Consider the following 19,594-nt stretch of genomic DNA (forward strand, 5'->3'; position numbering starts at 1 on the left):
GGCGTAATGATGATGCCTTGATCTCCGCGCTTATCTCTCCCTATAAATAGCTCCCCCCCTCTCCACTTCTTTTCATTTTTCTCCGCAGCGCTAAAGGTACTTTCTCTCTCTACGCTCCTTCTCTCTCTTTATCTTTGTTTTTAGATCTGCGATTATCCGAGATGTCGTCATCTCATCGTTTGACGCGAGAACAAAAGGGAAAGGGGGTGGTATCTGCTCGGGATTCTGACGGTATCCATCACGAAGCGATGATGGATACGGGAAATATGGACTTATCGCAGCGTCTCTTGGTCTCGGAAGCGAGAGAACAGTTCCGGGGTGATGACGACGGTCAGGAAGCGGTTGACACCTCGATTGTTCCGATCAGCTATTATCCCGGGAACATCTTCGCCGAGGAGAGTCCACTGGAGGTTTGGAGAATTCGACCTTCGGTCGTCGACGAACAAGATTGGTCCAACGTCGAGAGGACGAAGTCCACCGTGGAGTCGGTGGAAGCTATCCTCCGAGATCTCAATGCACACGGGGTCTCGTTCATCATTCCAAAGCGGGATCAGAGGCCTTGGTCGCCTCCGAAGGGGTATCAGTGCATCTACGAGTCGTATTTCAGGAACGACACGAAGTTATGGTTCCCAATTCCCCGAATCGTCACGGCTTACGCGTTCCGCAGAGGAGTCGCTTTAAGCCAGTTGATGAACGGTTCTCTCCGGTTGATGGTCGTTTTATCGGTGATCGCGGCTGAGGCAGGGACATCGATGAGTGTGAGGTCGTTTGAAGAATTGACTTCAGTTTCGATTTCCGACGATGGGCTCGTCTCGACGAGGATGCGCCCAAACTATAACGTGGTCACGGGGTATCCGACCAAAACTTCAGACTGGCAGCGCTCGTACTTCTACGTGAAGTCGAACAGATCAGCGTTCGAAGAGCCTCCGAAGTCTGGTTACCGCGTTCTCTGGAATGCAGAGATGGGTACTGCACGCTATCTTATGTAACGATTGTGGCGTGTGCTCGTCTAACGCGTATATGTTTTTTTTTTGTAGTTGGTCACCCGAATCTTGCTACGTACCCCGAGGATTGGAAGGAGAGTGCTCGGATTGTCGCGTTGCAGAAGCAAGATCACTGGGAGGATTTTACTCGGGAGAGAATTCAAAGATCTGTAGAACGGATTGCGAGTCGTAAGTTCTCACTCCCCCTTTATGTTTCCTATCAAGCGAATAACATCTTATTAGGAATTTTCTTTTGCAGAGCATTGGATTTCGGATTCGCTTCCTCTCATCAATCGATCGACTTCGAAGCGGTTATCTCTTTTTACACGAGCCGAGCAAAAGGCAATCAATCAGGCCCGAACAATGAAGCAACTGCCCGATCTTAGCCTTATTGCGGCGGGGAAGATAGGTGCCAAAAAGGGTACTGACGGCTCTGCAGGAGTCGAGATTACGGACGCTGTCCCCGTTACCCCCAAGCGGGCGCCTACTGGTGGTTCTTCTCAGGGAAAGGCCTCGAAGAAGAAGAGAAGCAAGGAGACTCGGAAGGAGTCCAATGAGATAGGTCAAACCGATCCGGATAACCCCTCTAAGAAGGGTAGTAAGAAGAGGAAAGCCGCGGAACCACCTGCGGAAGACGTTCCCAGGAAGAAGAAAACGAAGAAGCAAGATTTCTCCGTGCCCCGACCATCCTCGGTTTGCGAGGAGGAACTCCAAGCTTTGGTCCCTGACGCTACTCCCGAGGTTGGGACCTCGGATGATGATGAAAACGAGACCATCGCTTTGCGTCGGAGAAGACGGGAGGGCCCTCAGCAGAATCGCGGAGCCTTAGTGGGTGATCAGGGCCTCTCGGAGACTCCGAAAGAGTTGCCAGCCTCTGAAAGATCGCGAGTCCCTCTGAGGGGCGACTCTTCGGCTCATATCACGGAAGGTTCTGAGACCCGTGTGTCCGGCCGTCCCAAGGAAACCCCGGAGGATGGGTTCAAGTTCGAGTTCAACCGAGAGCTCCCGCTGGCCTGTTACCCGGAGGATTGCGCTCGTTTGCTACGGCTAGTCAAAGGCGGTCCCGATCTGCTTCCTTCAGTGGGGGACCTCATCTTCAAAGATGAATATGAACATGCTTCTTGCTCGTCGGTAAAGGTAAGTGGTTGCTCGTTTCCTTCTTCTCCGAACCTTAAATTATTTTGGCTAAGTCTTTTTTTGTGTTTTGATCAGAGTCACGGCGACTGGAATGTTCTGGTCGGGAAGTATGACTCAGCCCTTAGGCGGGCTAGAGAGCAGATCCGCGAGAGCGAAGAAGCCAAGAAGAGAGTGGAGGAGGCTCTTCGGGTGTCTTCGCGGGAAAAGACTGAAGCCATTGCTCGGGAGAGGTCTCTCAGGAAAGCGTTTGACGAGACGCGAACATCTGACGCGGCTGAATTGCAGATGTGTAAGGAGGCGATGAACAACCTTGAAGTTGTGGTAGACAAGCAGCGGAAGGAAAAGGTCGATCTAGAGAGAAGGATAGCCGCGGAATCACTTAGGCATTCCGAGGAGATGGCCAGGCTTCGGAAATCTCGTAGGTACGAGGTTACGCACGAGAGGATTCGCGTGTTGATCGCCATGATTGCTAAGGCCGAGAAACGCTTCCATAGGATTTCTCTTCGTGAGGACCAAAGGGACAAGTATGACGATGCTAGATGTCTCTACAGCCAAGCCTTTGGAACAAGGAAATGTCTCGAGCAGATTAAGGCCTCAGGTGTCGAGATCCCGCAGGAAACCATCGATTTCTTCGCTGGGCAAGAGAGGCATTATGAAGAGGAAGCAGAACGCTTGGAAGTAAAGGAAATTCCAGCAGAAGATCTTCGCCTCTCCCCGTTAGTGTTGGAGTCTCGGTTCCTGATCGAAGAGATTTGGCGTCAGCTCGACCCATTTGGGTCGAACATTGGTTTGATCGATTCAGAGGCTGCCATTGCTCTTCGCACTCCCCTCGCCGACCGAGATCCCCGATCTGCAGATCCGACGGAGAAGCCCGCTCAGACGGCCGTATCTTCCAATCAGCACACCGACCAAGGTGTCGACCCGACGGAGCGAACATCAGTGGGACCGGTTGTTCAGAAGGACGGGGCCGTGCCTACCATCGTGCTGACCGATTCCTCTGCGAAGGCATCGAAGAATGCCAGCTCGTCGGCTTCCTCGTCGGAAGACCCGGGGAAGGGAGACGACCTTCCAACTGAGACGCCAGCTGCGAATGTTACTGAGTCAATCCCAACAAAGTTTGGCCGCGTCTCGGGTCCCGGAGAGGGTGACGGCAGTGGCGACAAGGATCCTCCTGTGGTCGACTAATAATCAATGTTGTTTGTTGTAACTTCTTTCGCTCTTTTTTTGTAGCCTTGGTTCCTCGGAATCTATGAACTCAGCATTCTGTAAAAACTTTGAAATTTCTATTAAGTGTTTGTTTTGCTTTGAATCGTAATCCGTTTCTCGTTAAGTCGTTCCTGCTAACCTTGTCTGTAATTAAATAACAAACAAAAACAAGGCGAGGAGTTTTAACGAGTTTCCGAGGAAAAGGTATCTGGATGCTCCGCGGTAATCGAGAGAAATTTGGTCGGCCAACTCATTATTCTTCGATTTGCAATAAGATCCAGAAATTTCGCTCATGAGCCGGTCAATGCCTCGAGCATCGGTGACGCGGGACTCTGTTTTTCCCTTCGTTTGATATCTGATCAGGATATCTTCGATTAAGTGGGATGAGTGCTCGTGCGCCGCTTTCGAATTAAGGGGCTAGCATCATTTGATGGGGCTTTTACTCTCGTCGTTTTACTCGAGAGAGTGAGACGAGATGTATTTTTGTTAGGTTGGGGCTGGACCCCGTAGAGGGGATGCCTACGTACCTCCGAGGAGGATCAAGCCTTTCGTAGTTCGTTTTGGTCCAAGTAAAAGTGGCTTGGTAATCATTTTTACTTGGTAGAGTAGAAGTGACCGTAGGGTGCATCTACTCGGTTTTTTTTTTTTTTTTTTTTTTTTTTTGCGAGTAAAACGGTGATGTAGATCATTTTACTCGTTCTGATAGGTTACTCGTTTTACGAGTAAAAACGACGAAGATGCATGGAGTTCCAAGCTCGTGGGACTGCTTCTCCGCGGAAAGTCTCGAGTCGGTATACTCCTGGTTTGACGACTCGAGTGATCTTATACGGTCCTTCCCAATTCGCGCCGAGTTTTCCAGCGTTGGGTTCTTTGGTGTTCTCAAAGACTTTTCTCATAACCAGATCGCCGAGCTCGAGTGGACGCGAGCGGACCTTTTTGTTGTAGTAGCTCTCGATTTGGTTTTGGTAGTTCTGGATTCGAAGTAAGGCTTGGTCGCGCTTCTCCTCTAGTCCGTCGAGGGCATCTAGCAGCATCTCTTGATTGAGCTCAACATGCTGAGGCATCTTGGACCGGCGGAGACTTGTTACATTGACCTCGGCTGGAGCCATTGCCTCCATCCCGTAAGCGAGTGAGAAAGGGGTAGATTTTGTTGCTCCTCGGGGGGTTGTCCGGTGCGACCAGAGCACGCCGTCGAGTTCATCGGCCCAATGTCCTTTTTTGAGGTCAAGGCGCTTCTTGATTCCGTCGATGATGATCTTGTTCGAGGATTCTGCTTGTCCGTTTCCTTGAGGATATCTCGGCGTCGAAGGGCTTAGTCGGATGTTCCACTTGTTGCAGAAATCTTTAAAATTTCCGGCCATAAACTGTGATCCGTTGTCTGTCACGATCTCGTATGGTAGACCGTGGCGACAGATGATGTTCTTCCAGACAAAGCCGCGAACTTCCTTCTCTGTAACCTGCACGAAGGCTTCTGCTTCGATCCATTTGGTGAAGTAGTCGGTTAATACCAGCACGAAGCGACGTTGGCGAGAATTCGGCATTGGTCCGATGATATCCATCCCCCATCGCATAAATGGGTAAGGGGCTGAGGACGTTCGTAGTAGCTCGGTTGGACTATGGATACTCGGAGCGTGTCGTTGGCATTTGTCGCATCGCCGGGCGTATGCTTCGCAGTCGGTATTCATAGTTGGCCAAAAAAATCCTAAGTTCCGAATCTTCAGGGCTAGTGACCGTCCTCCAGAATGGTTTCCACCTGCTCCTTCGTGAGTTTCCGCCATTACTAGCTGCGTTTGCTCGGCAAAAATGCACTTCAGGAGGACCTTGTTAGCCGTTACTCGGTGGAGTTCTTCTTCCATGACGACGTAGTGCGCGCTGCGCCTCTTTAATCGTCTTGCGGCCCATTTATCCGTTGGGAGTGTGCCCGCGGTGAGATATTGGATGAATTCAGTCCTCCAGTCTGGTAGTAGCTGATCTTGGTCTGTCATCTCGGAGTCGTCGTTGGTCTCAGATAAGGGCGTCGTTTCGGGCTCTGTGGTGATGAAGTTAGCTGATTCCGCTGAGATGTCGATGCTTGGTTTCTCGATTCGGTGGATTGGAATGGTCCTTTTGACTTGATCGCGTAGCTTGCTTCCGAGTGCTGCTAGCGCATCCGCACAGACATTTTCTCCACGAGGAACCTTTGTGAGCTCGAAGAATTCGAACTCTTTAGCCAATGCTTGTACGACTCGGAGGTAAGCATCCATTCTATCGTTGCGCGCATCGTAATCACCGCTGAACTGACTGGCGACGAGCTGTGAGTCGCAGTACGCACTGAGTCGCTTAGCCTTGACTGCTTTGGCGAGGCGAAGGCCGGCGATGAGTGACTCATACTCTGCTTCGTTGTTTGATGCTGAGAAACCGAAACTGAACGACTGTCGAATGAGTTCTCCCGATGGGGATTGAAGCTGAACTCCTGCTCCAGAGCCTTTGTTTGTCGAGGAACCGTCGACATGCAGGATCCATGTTGAATCCGAGGTTTCCAAATCTTGAGCGAGTTCCGGAGATAACTCCACGAGGAAATCGACGAGGACTTGAGCCTTAGCGGCGGTTCTACACTTGTAAGTGATGTCGAGCTCTCCGAGTTCGATCGCCCATTTGGTAAGACGGCCAGCTCTGTTCGTGTTTTGCAGGACAGTTCTGAGCGGCTGGTCGGTGAGAACTTCTACCGAATGTGACTGAAAATATGGGCGGAGTTTCCTCGCTGATTCGACGACGGCCAGGGCCATCTTTTCAAGTGTCGGGTACCGGGTTTCTGGTCCGGTCATCCTCCTGCTCATGTAGAAAACAGGTCGTTGTTCTCCTCGGTCCTCCTTGATTAGCACGCTGCTGACTGCGGCGGATGAGACCGCAATGTAGAGAGATAAAACGTTGCCTATGTCTGGCTTTGCCAGGATAGGGGGCGTCGTCAGGTAATGTTTGAGCTGACTAAAAGCCTCCTCACATTTATCGCCCCAAATGAATTTTTTGTTTCCTCGGAGGAGATCGTAGAAAGGGAGACATTTATCGGTTGACCGGGAGATGAAACGATTAAGTGCTGCGATTCGGCCTGTTAGTCGCTGGACTTCTCGGCAGTTTCTCGGACTGGGTAGATCGAGCACAGCTGATATTTGCTTTGGGTTCGCTTCGATTCCTCGCTGCGTCACTATGTAGCCGAGGAATTCTCCGGACGATACACCGAAGGTGCATTTGGCCGGGTTTAGCTTCATCTTGTACGCATTTAGGATGTCGAAACACTCCCGTAAATGTGCCAGGTGGTCGTCTGCTCGGACTGATTTGACGAGCATGTCATCAATGTAGACTTCCATCGTTGTACCGAGCTGTTTGGCGAACATACGATTGACAAGTCGTTGGTAGGTCGCACCAGCATTCTTCAGCCCGAAGGGCATTACTTTGTAGCAGTAAGTTCCTCGATCAGTTATGAACGACGTCTTCTCTCGATCATCAGGATGCATCATGATCTGGTTGTATCCCGAGAAAGCGTCCATAAACGTGAGCATTTCATTGCCGGCAGTTGATTCGACAAGCCTGTCGATGTTTGGAAGCGGATAGCTGTCTTTTGGGCAAGCCTTGTTGAGGTCGGTAAAATCGACGCACATGCGCCACTTGCCGTTTTTCTTCTTGACAACCACCGGGTTAGCGAGCCACTCCGGGTAACGAACTTCTGCTATCGAGCCCGCGCTTAATAAGCGCTCGACTTCCTCAACAACTGCTTTGGATCTTTCGGGACCCAACTTTCGTCTCTTCTGTCGAATGGGCTTGATATTTGGGTCTACGTTTAACTCGTGAGTCGTGATGGATGGGTCGATTCCCTTCATGTCAGTCATCGACCAAGCAAAGGTAGACAAGTTTTTCCTCAGGAAATCCGTGATATCGCGCTGCATCTCGTCCGATAAATAAGCGCCTACTCGTAGCACTTTACTTGGATCTGATTCGAAAACTGGGACTTCGAGCACCTCTTCTTTTGGTGGGCAGATCTTGCTTACAGGAGGGGAGATCGAGTTGACTAGCGATTGAGATCGCTGCAGTTTGACCGTGGCAATCAAGAGATCTCGCGCGGCCCGTTGATCTCCTCTCACTGTCTTAACCGTACCATCCATTCCCGGAAATTTGACGCATTGATGGTACGTTGATGCGATCGCTCGCATGGAGTATAACCATGGAGTGCCTAGTATCACGTGGTAGGGAGCCTTGGTGCTGATTACCGAAAACTTGACCATTCGAGCTACTCCCTCAGCTTGTACCGAGAGACGGATAGTTCCCATGATCACTTCAGAGGAGCCGTTAAAGCCGGTGAGAGTCCTAGAAGACGGTTTCACGTCTTTTAGGTCGATTCCCATTTTTACGAGAGTTTCGCGAAAAATGATATCGACCGAGCTGCCGGTATCGATCAGCACTTTGGTGACGTCGTACTTATCGATAGCCAAAACGACGAGAAGAGGGTCGTTATGAGGAAAGTTTACTCCGAGAAGGTCTTCGGTTGAGAAGGAAATCGGAGGATCAGCTGGGGACTTCTGCGGCCAGCGCTGCGAGGTGTCCACCATTCGTCGGTGATCCTTTACCGCTCGTACGGAGTCCCCGCAAGGTGGAGATCCTCCCATGATCACGTTGATCCGTGGCCTGACATTTGATTGCTTCCTGGTGAGAAGAGCTCGGAGGTCTTCGCTTTCTTTCGGCGACCCGGCTTTTTTGTGGTCTAGCTTTGCACGCAGATCACCGACTCGCGCGTTAAGCTGATCTCGTAGATCGACGATAAGATTTCCATCAGGAGTTGCCAGTGAAGGTCCTGGGCTCAGCGAATGCTTAGCTCTTTTAGCGTTGAGCTCGACTCGGAGATCGGAAGATCCGGGAGTCTTGTCATTCGTCGACGTGGTCTTTCGTTTGAGGAGTACGCGTAAGTCCGACGGATCGAGGGCTTCCTCGAGGTCACTCTCTTCGTCTGATGAGGACTCCGGTTGGGCGCGAATAACTTCAATCCTTTGTCTGGCTGCTGGCGGATCTTCGTCAGCTGAGGCGTCACCATCGTCGTCTGGATGTGGGATTTGCTCGGGGACCTTTGGCTTTTGGTCGTCTTGACGCGGTTTTGCTTGATTTTTTCGCTGATTTTTCCTGTCCTTGTTTCCGCTCCAGCTGTTCTCGCTTTTTGGCTTCGGAGGAGGGATCTTGATCTCACCGCTTTCGAGTGAGGAGAGGAATTGCGCAAAAAGTGTTTTGCACTCTGAAGTGTCGTGACCTTTTACACCGTGGAGTTTGCACGATTTAGTAAGCCCTGGTGGAGTCCGGGAAGATCCCGCTGCCGAATCGACCTGGGCGACCGTGGCTGGCGCCGTTGCTCGGGGGGATTCGCTTGGACGGTCGGTTTCCCGATGAAAGGTGTTCCACTTCTTCCCGTTTTCGTCGACGACGTAAAGGAGACCGTTCTTACGGTTGTTTTTATCGCTTGGGGCATGTTGACGAGGTTCGACGTGAGCTGCGGCGGCGCTTTTAGGCGCTGATTGCTTCGCCGAGTTATGCTTGCTCAAGATGGCTTTGGTGTCCTCTTCCATACGAATGAAGTTATGAGAACGAGCAACGGCATCTTGCAACGACGTGGTGGGGCACCGATAGAGATCTTCTCGGAACCTACAGTCCACAAGGAGATTGTTCCTTAAGGCGTCGACGGCGATGTGGTCTGGAATGTTGATTCTTGACACGACCGACTTAAACCGTTCCATATAGTCACGAAGATTCTGGTCCTTCGTTTGCTTGAGGTTCCAGAGCGTTGAAGCCGTTGCTTCACGTTTGGCGAACATGATGTAAGTCTTGAGAAACGCCGAGGAGAGCTCTTTGAAGCTTCTAATTGAATTCTCTTCGAGTTCCGAGAACCAGGTTAAGGCTTGCTCGTTGAGTGTTTCAATAAAAAGTTGGCAGTATCCCGCATCTCTTTCATCGGGAGCAAGTCTGGCTCTCGCTACCGCAATATTAAAAGCTGTCAAATGCTCGACGGGATCTCCTCCTGGTTTGTATTCCGGGAGACGCAACTTGTCCATCTTTCGGAGTTTAACCTCCGTCAGTTCCTCGGTGAAAGGAGTACGCGAGGTTGATGCGATGACACTGTCGATCTCGGGAACTGCGCTCGTTGCTTGGTGAATTCTCGAACTCATTTGTTGGAAATTTAGTTTAAGTTCAGCGATTTCTCGGACAGTCGATGGGTCTGACGCCGTAGGAAGAGCGTCGGCGACGAGGGTTTCCGCGATTTGAAGAGTAGGATCGACTGGGTTCGTCGTTCGTCCTTCTGCCGGAGTAGGGGGGTTTGTATTGAAGAGGTAACGACGGAGCGGTTGTGAGTCGCCGGCGGAGGTGCTAAGAGCAGCGACAATGGCGGCAAGCTGGTCATTCGTCGTCTTCTGAACTTCTTCTTGATGAGCAAGTCGGGCTATGACTGAACTCATGAACTCCGACGAGAGGATGGGAGGAGGCGGAGGGGGAGTGAGCGCCGGCTCCTCTCCCGAGGTATCTGGGTTCGTACCTCCGGTGGTCATATCGGTCTAGAAACGCTGGGTCTGTTCGGCCCCACGGTGGGCGCCAATTGTTTAAGGTGAGTTTGGTCTCGGGTGAAGTAAACAATACTAAAAATGGGTCGAACAGAGGCGTTTATTAGATATCGACACTGAGCTATACAAACTTAGCGGCGAGATTAGGGTTTATCATCCGTACAATCATCTCTCTACTATTTGTACTTTTCCGGTTTAAGCTCTCACGAGCTCCGGCTTGCTTTTACTTTCTCCACCTTTGTAACATCATCTCGAAATCTAATAAACGCCTCTGTTCGACCCATTTTTAGTATTGTTTACTTCACCCGAGACCAAACTCACCTTAAACAGGAAGGAAGAAACGAGAGAAAATTGTCTCTCTAGGAGAAAAGAGAGAGAACTTGAGCACAGGTTTTTAGCCTCTCTCTGGTGAGGAGGTGATTATATTTTACTTATAGGTGACTGAGTTTTTTTTTTTTTGACGTCAGCTGACTGAGTTTGTGTACACACATGTAAAATTTATTGGTCCTTTTAGCCGTTTCCCTTATGGAGTTTTATAATCCTAGTCTCGTGTTTTCAATGTTTTGAATGCATGCATGGTGCTAGTAGTTATTTGGTTATGTGGTCGGCTGGTCGCCTTGGTCTTTCGTTTATTTAAGCTACTGTTGGAACAATAAAGATTTTTAGTAATTTGGATATTTATCCCACGTAAACGCTCAACCTAACGAAAACAGAATATACTTTGGGCAGATGCACAGGTGCTGATATACAGCGGGCAGCATAACAGGTAGAGGTTCAGACTTTACCATCAATTTCAGGACGATGGTGCTTTACATATGGTTTAAAAAAAAAAAAAAACCTTATTCAGGACAAGGTTGGTATAACACTCTGGAGGGGTTTGATGAACTGATGGGACAAGAACCGTTAGGGAGAGTTTCAACCTCTTCACTCAGAGGTGGATTTTGAAAAGAAAATCACAGTTTAAACTAGGGGTAGGCGTTCGGGTACCCGTTCGGGTACTTCGGATTTTTGGGTATTTCGATATAGAGGTATAGAACCCGTTCGGGTATTTCTATACTTTGGGTCGGATTCGGGTATTTTTAGTTTGAGTTTGGTTATTTCGGATCGGGTTCGGATATTTAGATTTTGAAAAAAAAAATATTTTTCATTTCTCAAATTTCTTGTATTTAAAAATATAACTTTTACTTAATTAATTTTTTATTTTTAATAGATTGAATGGTTAATAGATTTGGACATAACATTTTGAAACTAAAAGAGAATTAATTTGGTCATTGTTTTTAAATTCTGGATGTAGCTTTTTGTAAATTCTTGAAATAAAAAGTTTGCCATATATTTTAAGTGAGTATCAAATCATTTTTCTGTAATTCTATATGTATCATATGAACTTAAAATATGTGTAGTATCAATATAAATATTTTATATAAAACGAGAGATGTAAACTAGAAATATATGGTTAATTATGCATATGTTCGGTTATCTTCAGATATCCATTCGGGTTCGGATATTACTCGTTCAGCTTCGGATATCCAATCTCTTCTAATTCAATACCCGCTTTGCTACTTCGGTTCAGATTCGGTTTGGGTTTTTCGGATCGGATTCAGGTGCGGCTTCAGATATCCGGTAAAGTGTCCATCCCTAGTTTAAACCTTAGAATTGGCACTTATATACACTTGTAAAATTTATTTTCTTTTTCACTAGCATTTCTGATTTTCAAACTAAGAACTATAACATATCGAATGACTTCAAAAATTTATGGTGTGGCAAAATTGTTGATGCATAAAGATAACAAGATAAATCATGATAACATATATAGTTTTTTAAATAATAATGAAATTACTATTAATAATATATTTTGTAATTAAAATATTAAATATTAAAGTTAAGAAAATTTTAGTTTATAAAAACTATATTTTATATAATTTCTATTAGAAATTAAATAACAAAAAAAATTCTTACGGAACAATTTGACATTTGTCATCACGACATTGATTTTGAAAGAAAACTGATAACAAAGCATAAACGATGACATGACTTGAAACTAATTGTGACATGAACATTTACATTTAATGTTAGTCTCTATTGTTGGTAAATTTTTTAGAATATGGTAATAACTCATAAATCATCATTAATATAATAATAAATAATATAATAGTAGAAACAGAACTATAATAATATTTAAAATTTTCAAAATATCATTTAATTATATCCTATTATATAAAAGGAACTAAATCCTAATTTTTTTAAAGGTACCACATGGACAAAATATTATGAACCAACCAAGATGCCATGTCATCCGGTGGGCTTAAGTTAAAAAAAATAAGCTATTTTCAGAGTCCATTCGACCCATCTCGAAGCCCATTCCCGAACCACTCTCTCATAAGCATAATCCCGTGTTCTAAACATCATGTGTTAAATTTTTTAAAAAACTCATATCTTAGAAATAATTTAGAAAATATCTTTACATAAATATTTTTTCTTGAATAATATTTAATCATAATTTTTTGTATCTTTTTAACTTTTATAATAAAAATATTTTTTTCAGATAGCAACAAAATATAGATAAGAATTATCTTATTTTAAAATTTTTTGATAATTTTATTATATTATTTTAGAATCAATTATTTAATATTAATATAACATATAAATTTTATATGATTAAAATAAAATTCGTTTTTAATTATATATAAAATTCATTAAGAGTATTATTTTAATTAACACATTAGCGAATCAGTTAGAAATTAATAATAAATCAATAACGTATCTAAAAGTCTAAAACCTAATAAAATATGACAAATAAGAAAAACTAACTAAATTTTAATATAAAATAGAAATTTAATATTACTAAAATAAATTTTAATATATACATATAATATTAATTAAGGGTATTTTTTAAATTAATAAATTAGTGACTTAGCTAAAAATAAATAATAAATCAATGATTTAACTAAAACCTAATAAAAACATGACAAATAAGCAAATTTACTAAAATTATGGATAATATAAAATATGATTGATTATTTAATACAAAATTAAAATAAGAGTTTTGCTAAATCAAACATAAGTTTGCCGTATCGGTGTTACAAAAAAAACAATCATTAATAGTGTCGTAGGAATTATGTATTTCCCACTAGCGAATAAAATTGAAGCAGAGTGTTGGAGGATAGCTCAACATATAGACGAGATTATGGAGATTGATATGGGAGTTGAGGTAACTGACACAACTGTTCCTCCGCAAAAAAACGCTTCTGCTAGACATCCTGGATAAATGAAAGAGACATATCTGGACTTCGCTTTGTGTTAATGGATGGTGACTGTCCAATGCTGTTTGGAGCAATGGCTGATATACACGCACCAAATCTCCACTGCAGGCAGAAGCTGAAGGTTTGCTATGGGCAATGCAAGTGATACTGAAGTTTGGACACAGAAAGATGGTCTTTCAATCGACTGTGAACAACTGGTTATACTCATTCAAAAGGAAGAAGATTGGTCTGCGTTGGACTCGGAGCTCGACGAAATACAAGCTCTATCCAAAGAATTTTTTGAACTTTCTATTGCTTATATTCCTAGATCTTTAAAATTCCGTACGAATAGTCTAGCAAAAGGTGTCCGATCATGCGCATCTCGATCAGCTTTTGTAAACCCTTTTGCACCAAGTTGGCTAGCCCCACAAGGTAGCATGAAAGTGCCAAAAAGGAAAATAAAGTTGAAAGTGAACCTAAATATCCCAATGAACAAATTTATCAGAAGTCCATATTTATGTGGATGTCTATATGGGACAAATAATTTTTTTTAGATAATTATAGAATATAGTCACAAAAATCAATCCTAAAATATATAATTTAAAAAAACCATTTAAACAAACTATCAAAATTTTCAGTATTACACCAAATAAGAATATAAAGACCAACTATATTCTCTTCATGTATAATGTGTTGTGGTAAGATTCAAAAAAATTAACTTACTTTACAGTAAGGGAAAATTAGATTTTTAATTCTAAATTTACAGTAAAAACATAACATTTATAAAACTAAAAAATTAATAGTACAAAAATATGAAAAAAAATCAAAATACTATCCGCGCGTAGCGCGGACAAGGACCTAGTACTTATAATTTTATAAAAAAATCTTCAAAAATTTGTGCGATTTTTTTTTAAAATTGCTATTTTCTAACCCCATTAGTTTCTTTTTAATATCTACAAATTTTAGAATTATTATTTAGTTTACATTTGATAATTATATACCTAACCCCATTTGATATGTATAAATTTTATTTAGTATATTTTAACCAAAAGAAATAGATAAAAAATATTTCCAAGATTATAATTTTAAATATATACATATCTATTATTAAATATAAATTTCAATACAAATTTCTTATAACTTTAACATATAATTAAATTAAAATTTAATATTGTAAGCATATAAGAAAATCTAAAAAAATAAAAAAAAATAATTTTAAAAAATAATTTAAATTATACATTTTTATTTCTGATATATTCAAATAGCTTCAAAAGATATTAAAATAAATGAAAATTTTAAAATCATTTCTAGAATCATAATTATCTAAATATATGACTAGATTTTTATAGACAGCAAATACAATCATAACATGACATTTTACGTTGTTTCATAAAAAAAAAATTTCTTGAAAAAATGTTTGTTAACTTTGTAGTTTTTACAAACTCAATAAATTATAAAAAAATAATGTTTTTAATTTTTATGAAGTTTCATTTTTAGAATATACTATTACTGTAATTTGTATTTTCCTCCTTTCTGTGCATTTGGTTTGGTTTGGCTGTAATAAAATGGACGGAGGTCCGTTAGGTTGAATCTACTGTCTTTAACCTAATTTCATTTTCAAAAGCCTCTCGAAATCTGAGAAAAAAACCAACAAGAGAAGCTGGAGCTGGTCTCGCGAAGATCAAACTCGGTGAATTCATCTGTTCCCTCTGTCGATTGTTCAATCAAAACGAGGATTCTTTTCTAGGATTTTGCTATTTTACCTGTTAGGACTTCCGCAGGAAAAAGATCTAGAGATTCTCTAGGAAATGGATGCTTGTTTTGATTTTGCCTTGTGACGTGTGATTTGGTTCTGTGGTTGCAGAACAGGCTTAGCGTTTGATGGGTGCTCCAAAGCAGAAATGGACTCAGGAAGAAGAGTCAGCTCTAAGGTCTGGCGTTATCAAGCATGGACCTGGTAAATGGCGCACCATTCTCAAAGACCCTGACTTTAGTGAAGTCTTGTTCCTGCGTTCCAATGTTGATCTTAAGGTCTGATCCTTCCTTCTCATCCTCTGTTGAAGCCCTTTTTGAATCTGATTTGGATTGGGTTTGTTTCATTGTGTTGAGACAGGACAAATGGAGGAACATGAGTGTCATTGCGAATGGGTGGGGTTCGCGCGAGAAGTCTAGGTTAGCTGTTAAGAGGACGCACTCTCTTCCTAAACAGGAAGCTACCTCACTTGCCAACACTAGCCCATTGCAGAGTGATGAGGAAATGGCAGATGCCACTGGCACTTCTGCACCTAATGTAAGGTCAGAAAATGATCATCTACGTCTGTTTCTCTTGTCTTAGATAGGAAGGAGATGCTTTGTTGCATATCTGTCCAGATGGTATGTCTGAAGTTTATAACATGCATTGTTGTATACATATCAAAACGAAACGGTTTGCCATCACTTTTTGGCTGTGAATTTATAATTTGTTAGATTACATTAATGTGAACTCTGTATGTAAACATTGTTGAAATGTCTTAACTGCATTTAGTGTATGTTATATACTTTTGCATGATTGTCATGATAGCTTGTAAGCTGTTTGCTCCATCTTTTAATGTGAAATTATGATAAGGCTTTAAGTGGTAAAAGTCATACATAATACATTTACGTAGGTGTTTATATCGTTTGGATCTATTGTGTTATATGGTTTGTAACTTATTTATAAATATTGCAGGCTGGATAGCCTTATAATGGAAGCAATATCTACCATAAAAGAGCCTGGTGGCTCTAACAAAACATCAATTGGTACCTACATTGAGGTATTCAGTTTTAGTTCTCACTTCCTTTTTTTTCAATAGACCCTGATGATCCTCTCTGAATTGATATGTTGTCATTGACTGTACCTTTGTTCCTTTTATTTTGGTTGTATAGGAACAATATCACGCTCCTCCAGACTTCAAACGGTTGCTGTCGGCCAAACTAAAGTACTTGACAGCTTGTAGGAAACTTATCAAGGTAAGAGTCAATACAATCATTTGACCGTAGGTATCATGTGTATATATAGTCTTTGTGAATCAACTTGATTCATGGTTGTTAGTAGAAAAGGGACATGCTTCAGTCACCATAACTTGATTTTCTCTTTAACAGGTTAAACGCAAGTATAGGATTCCAAACTCCACTCCTTTGTCTTCCCACAGGAAAAGACAATTGGGGACATCTTCTGGAAAACAGAGAAGTCTCTCTTCGCCTTCCCCTAAAACAGACGGAGATGAAGTCAGTGTTGAGACAAACGCACAGATTGATCCGGAGTTAGCCAGAATGAAGACTATGAACGTACATGAAGCTGCAGCGGTTGCAGCACAGGCAGTTGCAGAGGCAGAAGCTGCCATGGCAGCAGCTGAAGAAGCTGCAAGGGATGCAGAGTTAGCAGAAGCGGAAGCAGAAGTAGCTCAAGCTTTTGCAGAAGAAGCTTTAAAGACACTGAAAGGAAAATACAACAACTGCAAAGTGGTAAAACACACACACACTCCTTTTATAACACAAGTACATGAAATGATTGACAAAGAACATGCTTATTAATGGTTGTATTGAAAATCTTGATTCAACAGATGATCCGTGCCTAAGATGATGGAGAGAGAAGCTAAATGTGTTGAGAGAGAAGTAGTGTTTGTGTGTTTGATGATGTTTTCTCTACTTGGGAACTTTTTTTAGTTGTAAGCAGTAATTGTATGTGTGTCTATTACTTGTTTACTTGTTCATTGCAGTTTTATATAATCCCTTTTCTTTGGATTTGTAAACTTTTGAGTTTTTCAATCAAGTGTGAGGACTTTCCATGTACATATTTGCCTACTGAACTAAAGGCAAGTGTATTATTTATTATATCTAGGGATTTATAGAATTACATATTTTAATACATTTTATTGGTTGTATTGAAAATTTTGATTCAACAGAAGATCTGTGCTTCTGGTGGAGACAGAAGAAGAAGAACAAGCTACATGTCTTGCAGGTGGAGGGAGAGAGAGAGATAAGCGTAGAGTAGTAGTGTTTGTGTGTTGATGAATCTCTACAAGGGAGAAAAGACAACAACGCGTTGATGTACGGAAACAAGAAACGACAAGACATCTCAGCATACAGAAAGAACGGCTACAAGTCTACAATTCAAAAAAAAAATAAAATCAGTGATTGATTTATACAATTACTACATCTGTATATATGTAAACAAGCCAAAGAACTATTAGAAAAAACCTTTTGTATACAAAACTAAGCTTAGCGGGATGACGATAATATAACCTGTGAATCCCACCTTGATCTTTGGTTTGAAAACGATAAGGAAAAGGCACTGTGTTAGCAAATCTGTTCTTGGTGAAGAATAGTTGTTATGAAGTCAAGCTGCTTGTGATTGGTATCCGACTTAGTTGTATTATGTGCATCTTCATGCTACAATATGTAACCTGTTTGTTTGCGTTTACCCCAAATTAATATAAGAATAGTGTAGATAACACATCGAATCTCCAAACCCGAATAAAAAAAAGCAGATAGTGAAAAAGTTTCCTTACCTGCATAGCTGCTACTCTTGATAAGAAACCTTGACATCTTTCAAGAAAAACATTTTCCTTTGCAGTTACATTCAGACCACTACATAATTCATTTCATCAACCTAGCCATGATATTAGCATCCTTGACATAAATGAGCTTAATCCATATAACACAAGGGTTACTAGAATAGCCCAAGACAAATTACATTTTCAGACCCAAAAAGGTTCAATAGACTCAAGACATGTTGTTTTAACATTCAAAAATTGGTTTAAAGCTAATCACTGGGAGAAAGAGAGAGCATTTTCAACCTAAAATCAGAATATTTTGGATACCATAAAATATATGAATCACAATTATATTTTAAATATATTATTTTTTTTAGATGTAATATCCAAAATATATTCAAAATTATCTAAAATGCCTGAAAAATCAAATTTATTCAAATACCCAAAAGTAATATCTAAAATAGCCAAAATACTTAAATCAATGGAAAATCCAAAATACCTACCGGTTTTCCATCCAAATATCCAAACTAAAGTAATTTTCATGTTAGTTTTAGATATTTGATCGTATATTTTTAAAATTTATATGTTATAAATTATTTATCTTTAGATTTTTAATATTTATGGTTTAATTAGATCTTAGATTTTTTTTTTACATAATTTAAACCTTTATCTGTGTCCGAACTAAACCCACAAAATTTCTGAACCAAATCCAAACAAAATTTATAACTACCGGATTGGATTTAAATCTTTAACCCAAAAAAATTCAGAACCCGAATATGAACCTGAATCCAACCAAAATGTATACCCCTATACCCTCTCCTCTCTCTCTCTAACTGGAAATATCTAGTTGTTTCCCTCCCTTCCATTTTGTTTAGCAAGCACATTTGACAGAGCTCCTCTAGAGTAAAATTAGTCTTTCCTTGCGAGCCCTACCGACAGTGTCAAGAAATGCTGAGAAAATTCAGGCACATTTGAGCAGACACCAAACCTAGCTCTGTAAGTATCTCAAGTGATAATCCTGGAATCAGGAAGGAGAGATCGCAATCCTCGAAATACGTGGTGTAAGCCCCACAGTATTCTTCCCTAGTGTCCTCAGGAGTCTTGTTCCCCGACACACGATCGATTCCAACAGCGTGATCGATCTTGAAGTTGATTGAGCTCTTGAAGTTTTCGTAGAGGTTGTCTAGGTCAGAACTCTTAGTGACGGGGACATGGAAGGGACTGAACTTTTTCCTAGAAGAAAGTCTTTCAAAAAGAAAATAGAGAACAAGTAGGAGTTTCGAGAAAATAAAAATAAACAAGAAGGAAACAAAAAGAAGAAAGTGAAAGAAAGGTCTCCCCGAGTATTTATGGAGGGAAACCAAGGCGGTGCATCCTCAATTCATGAGAAAAGTAATGATTATTGTTATGCCTTATAATCCATCTCAGCCGCACGATGAAGGAGTAACCATTATCGTGATTTAAGTCGTAGGCGGCGGGTTCCAACACCTGTAAAAAAAAACCCACAACTGGCGGATTCTATCTCAATTAAAACAATCGTGTCGAGCAGGAATCATGACTGAAGTACTCACACCTTTTTTGTTCTAGTACTTCACTAAAATGGCTGGGGACAATTGATCGGCCTGATTTAACCCATCCATCGGAACGAGTAACGAAAGATGAATATCCATCCAAAACAAGCTAGAGAGAAGAGCAAAAGAGCGACCTTGAGAACAAAGACCGGGCCACCAGAATTTACCGAAGGAAGTCCAATATCAAGAAGATAGGCGAGCTCGACTCGGTCAAGAGAACCCCTATGATCCCCGGTGACTGTTAGACGACCAAGGAAGAAGACTATAAAAGAGGAGGATGTCAAGAGAGAAGGGACACACATTCTTAACCCTATATACACTACACTCGACCTCAACCTTGATCTCATACTCTCTATTTTTTTTTCTTAGATACTA

The 19,594-nt window shown here is 42.1% G+C and overlaps 2 protein-coding genes across 3 annotated transcripts; both read left to right on the plus strand.

The window, feature by feature from the left end:
* The first annotated feature begins 161 nt into the window (after positions 1–161).
* On the plus strand, positions 162–1,508 carry LOC117134347 (meiosis-specific protein ASY2-like). The gene is made up of 2 exons (XM_033292621.1): positions 162–966; positions 1,038–1,508. The coding sequence occupies exons 1-2, from the start codon at positions 162–164 to the stop codon at positions 1,367–1,369; spliced, it is 1,137 nt and encodes a 378-aa protein (XP_033148512.1). The 3' UTR covers positions 1,370–1,508.
* Positions 1,509–14,631: 13,123 nt separating this feature from the next.
* On the plus strand, positions 14,632–17,020 carry LOC103849550 (telomere repeat-binding factor 1). Of its 2 annotated transcripts, none has more exons than XM_009126311.3 (7): positions 14,632–14,824; positions 14,999–15,165; positions 15,248–15,429; positions 15,842–15,926; positions 16,039–16,122; positions 16,255–16,617; positions 16,716–17,020. In XM_009126311.3, exons 2-7 carry the CDS (start codon positions 15,016–15,018, stop codon positions 16,728–16,730), a joined length of 879 nt encoding a protein of 292 aa, XP_009124559.1. In that variant the 5' UTR covers positions 14,632–14,824; positions 14,999–15,015; the 3' UTR covers positions 16,731–17,020. The 2 variants fall into 2 exon arrangements, with proteins under 2 accessions (XP_009124559.1, XP_009124561.1); XM_009126313.3 differs by having other exon boundaries at positions 14,646–14,824; positions 15,004–15,165.
* Positions 17,021–19,594: the final 2,574 nt, after the last annotated feature.

This window comes from Brassica rapa, chromosome A05 (genome assembly GCF_000309985.2).
Source record: "Brassica rapa cultivar Chiifu-401-42 chromosome A05, CAAS_Brap_v3.01, whole genome shotgun sequence".
Taxonomy (NCBI): Eukaryota; Viridiplantae; Streptophyta; class Magnoliopsida; order Brassicales; family Brassicaceae; genus Brassica; species Brassica rapa.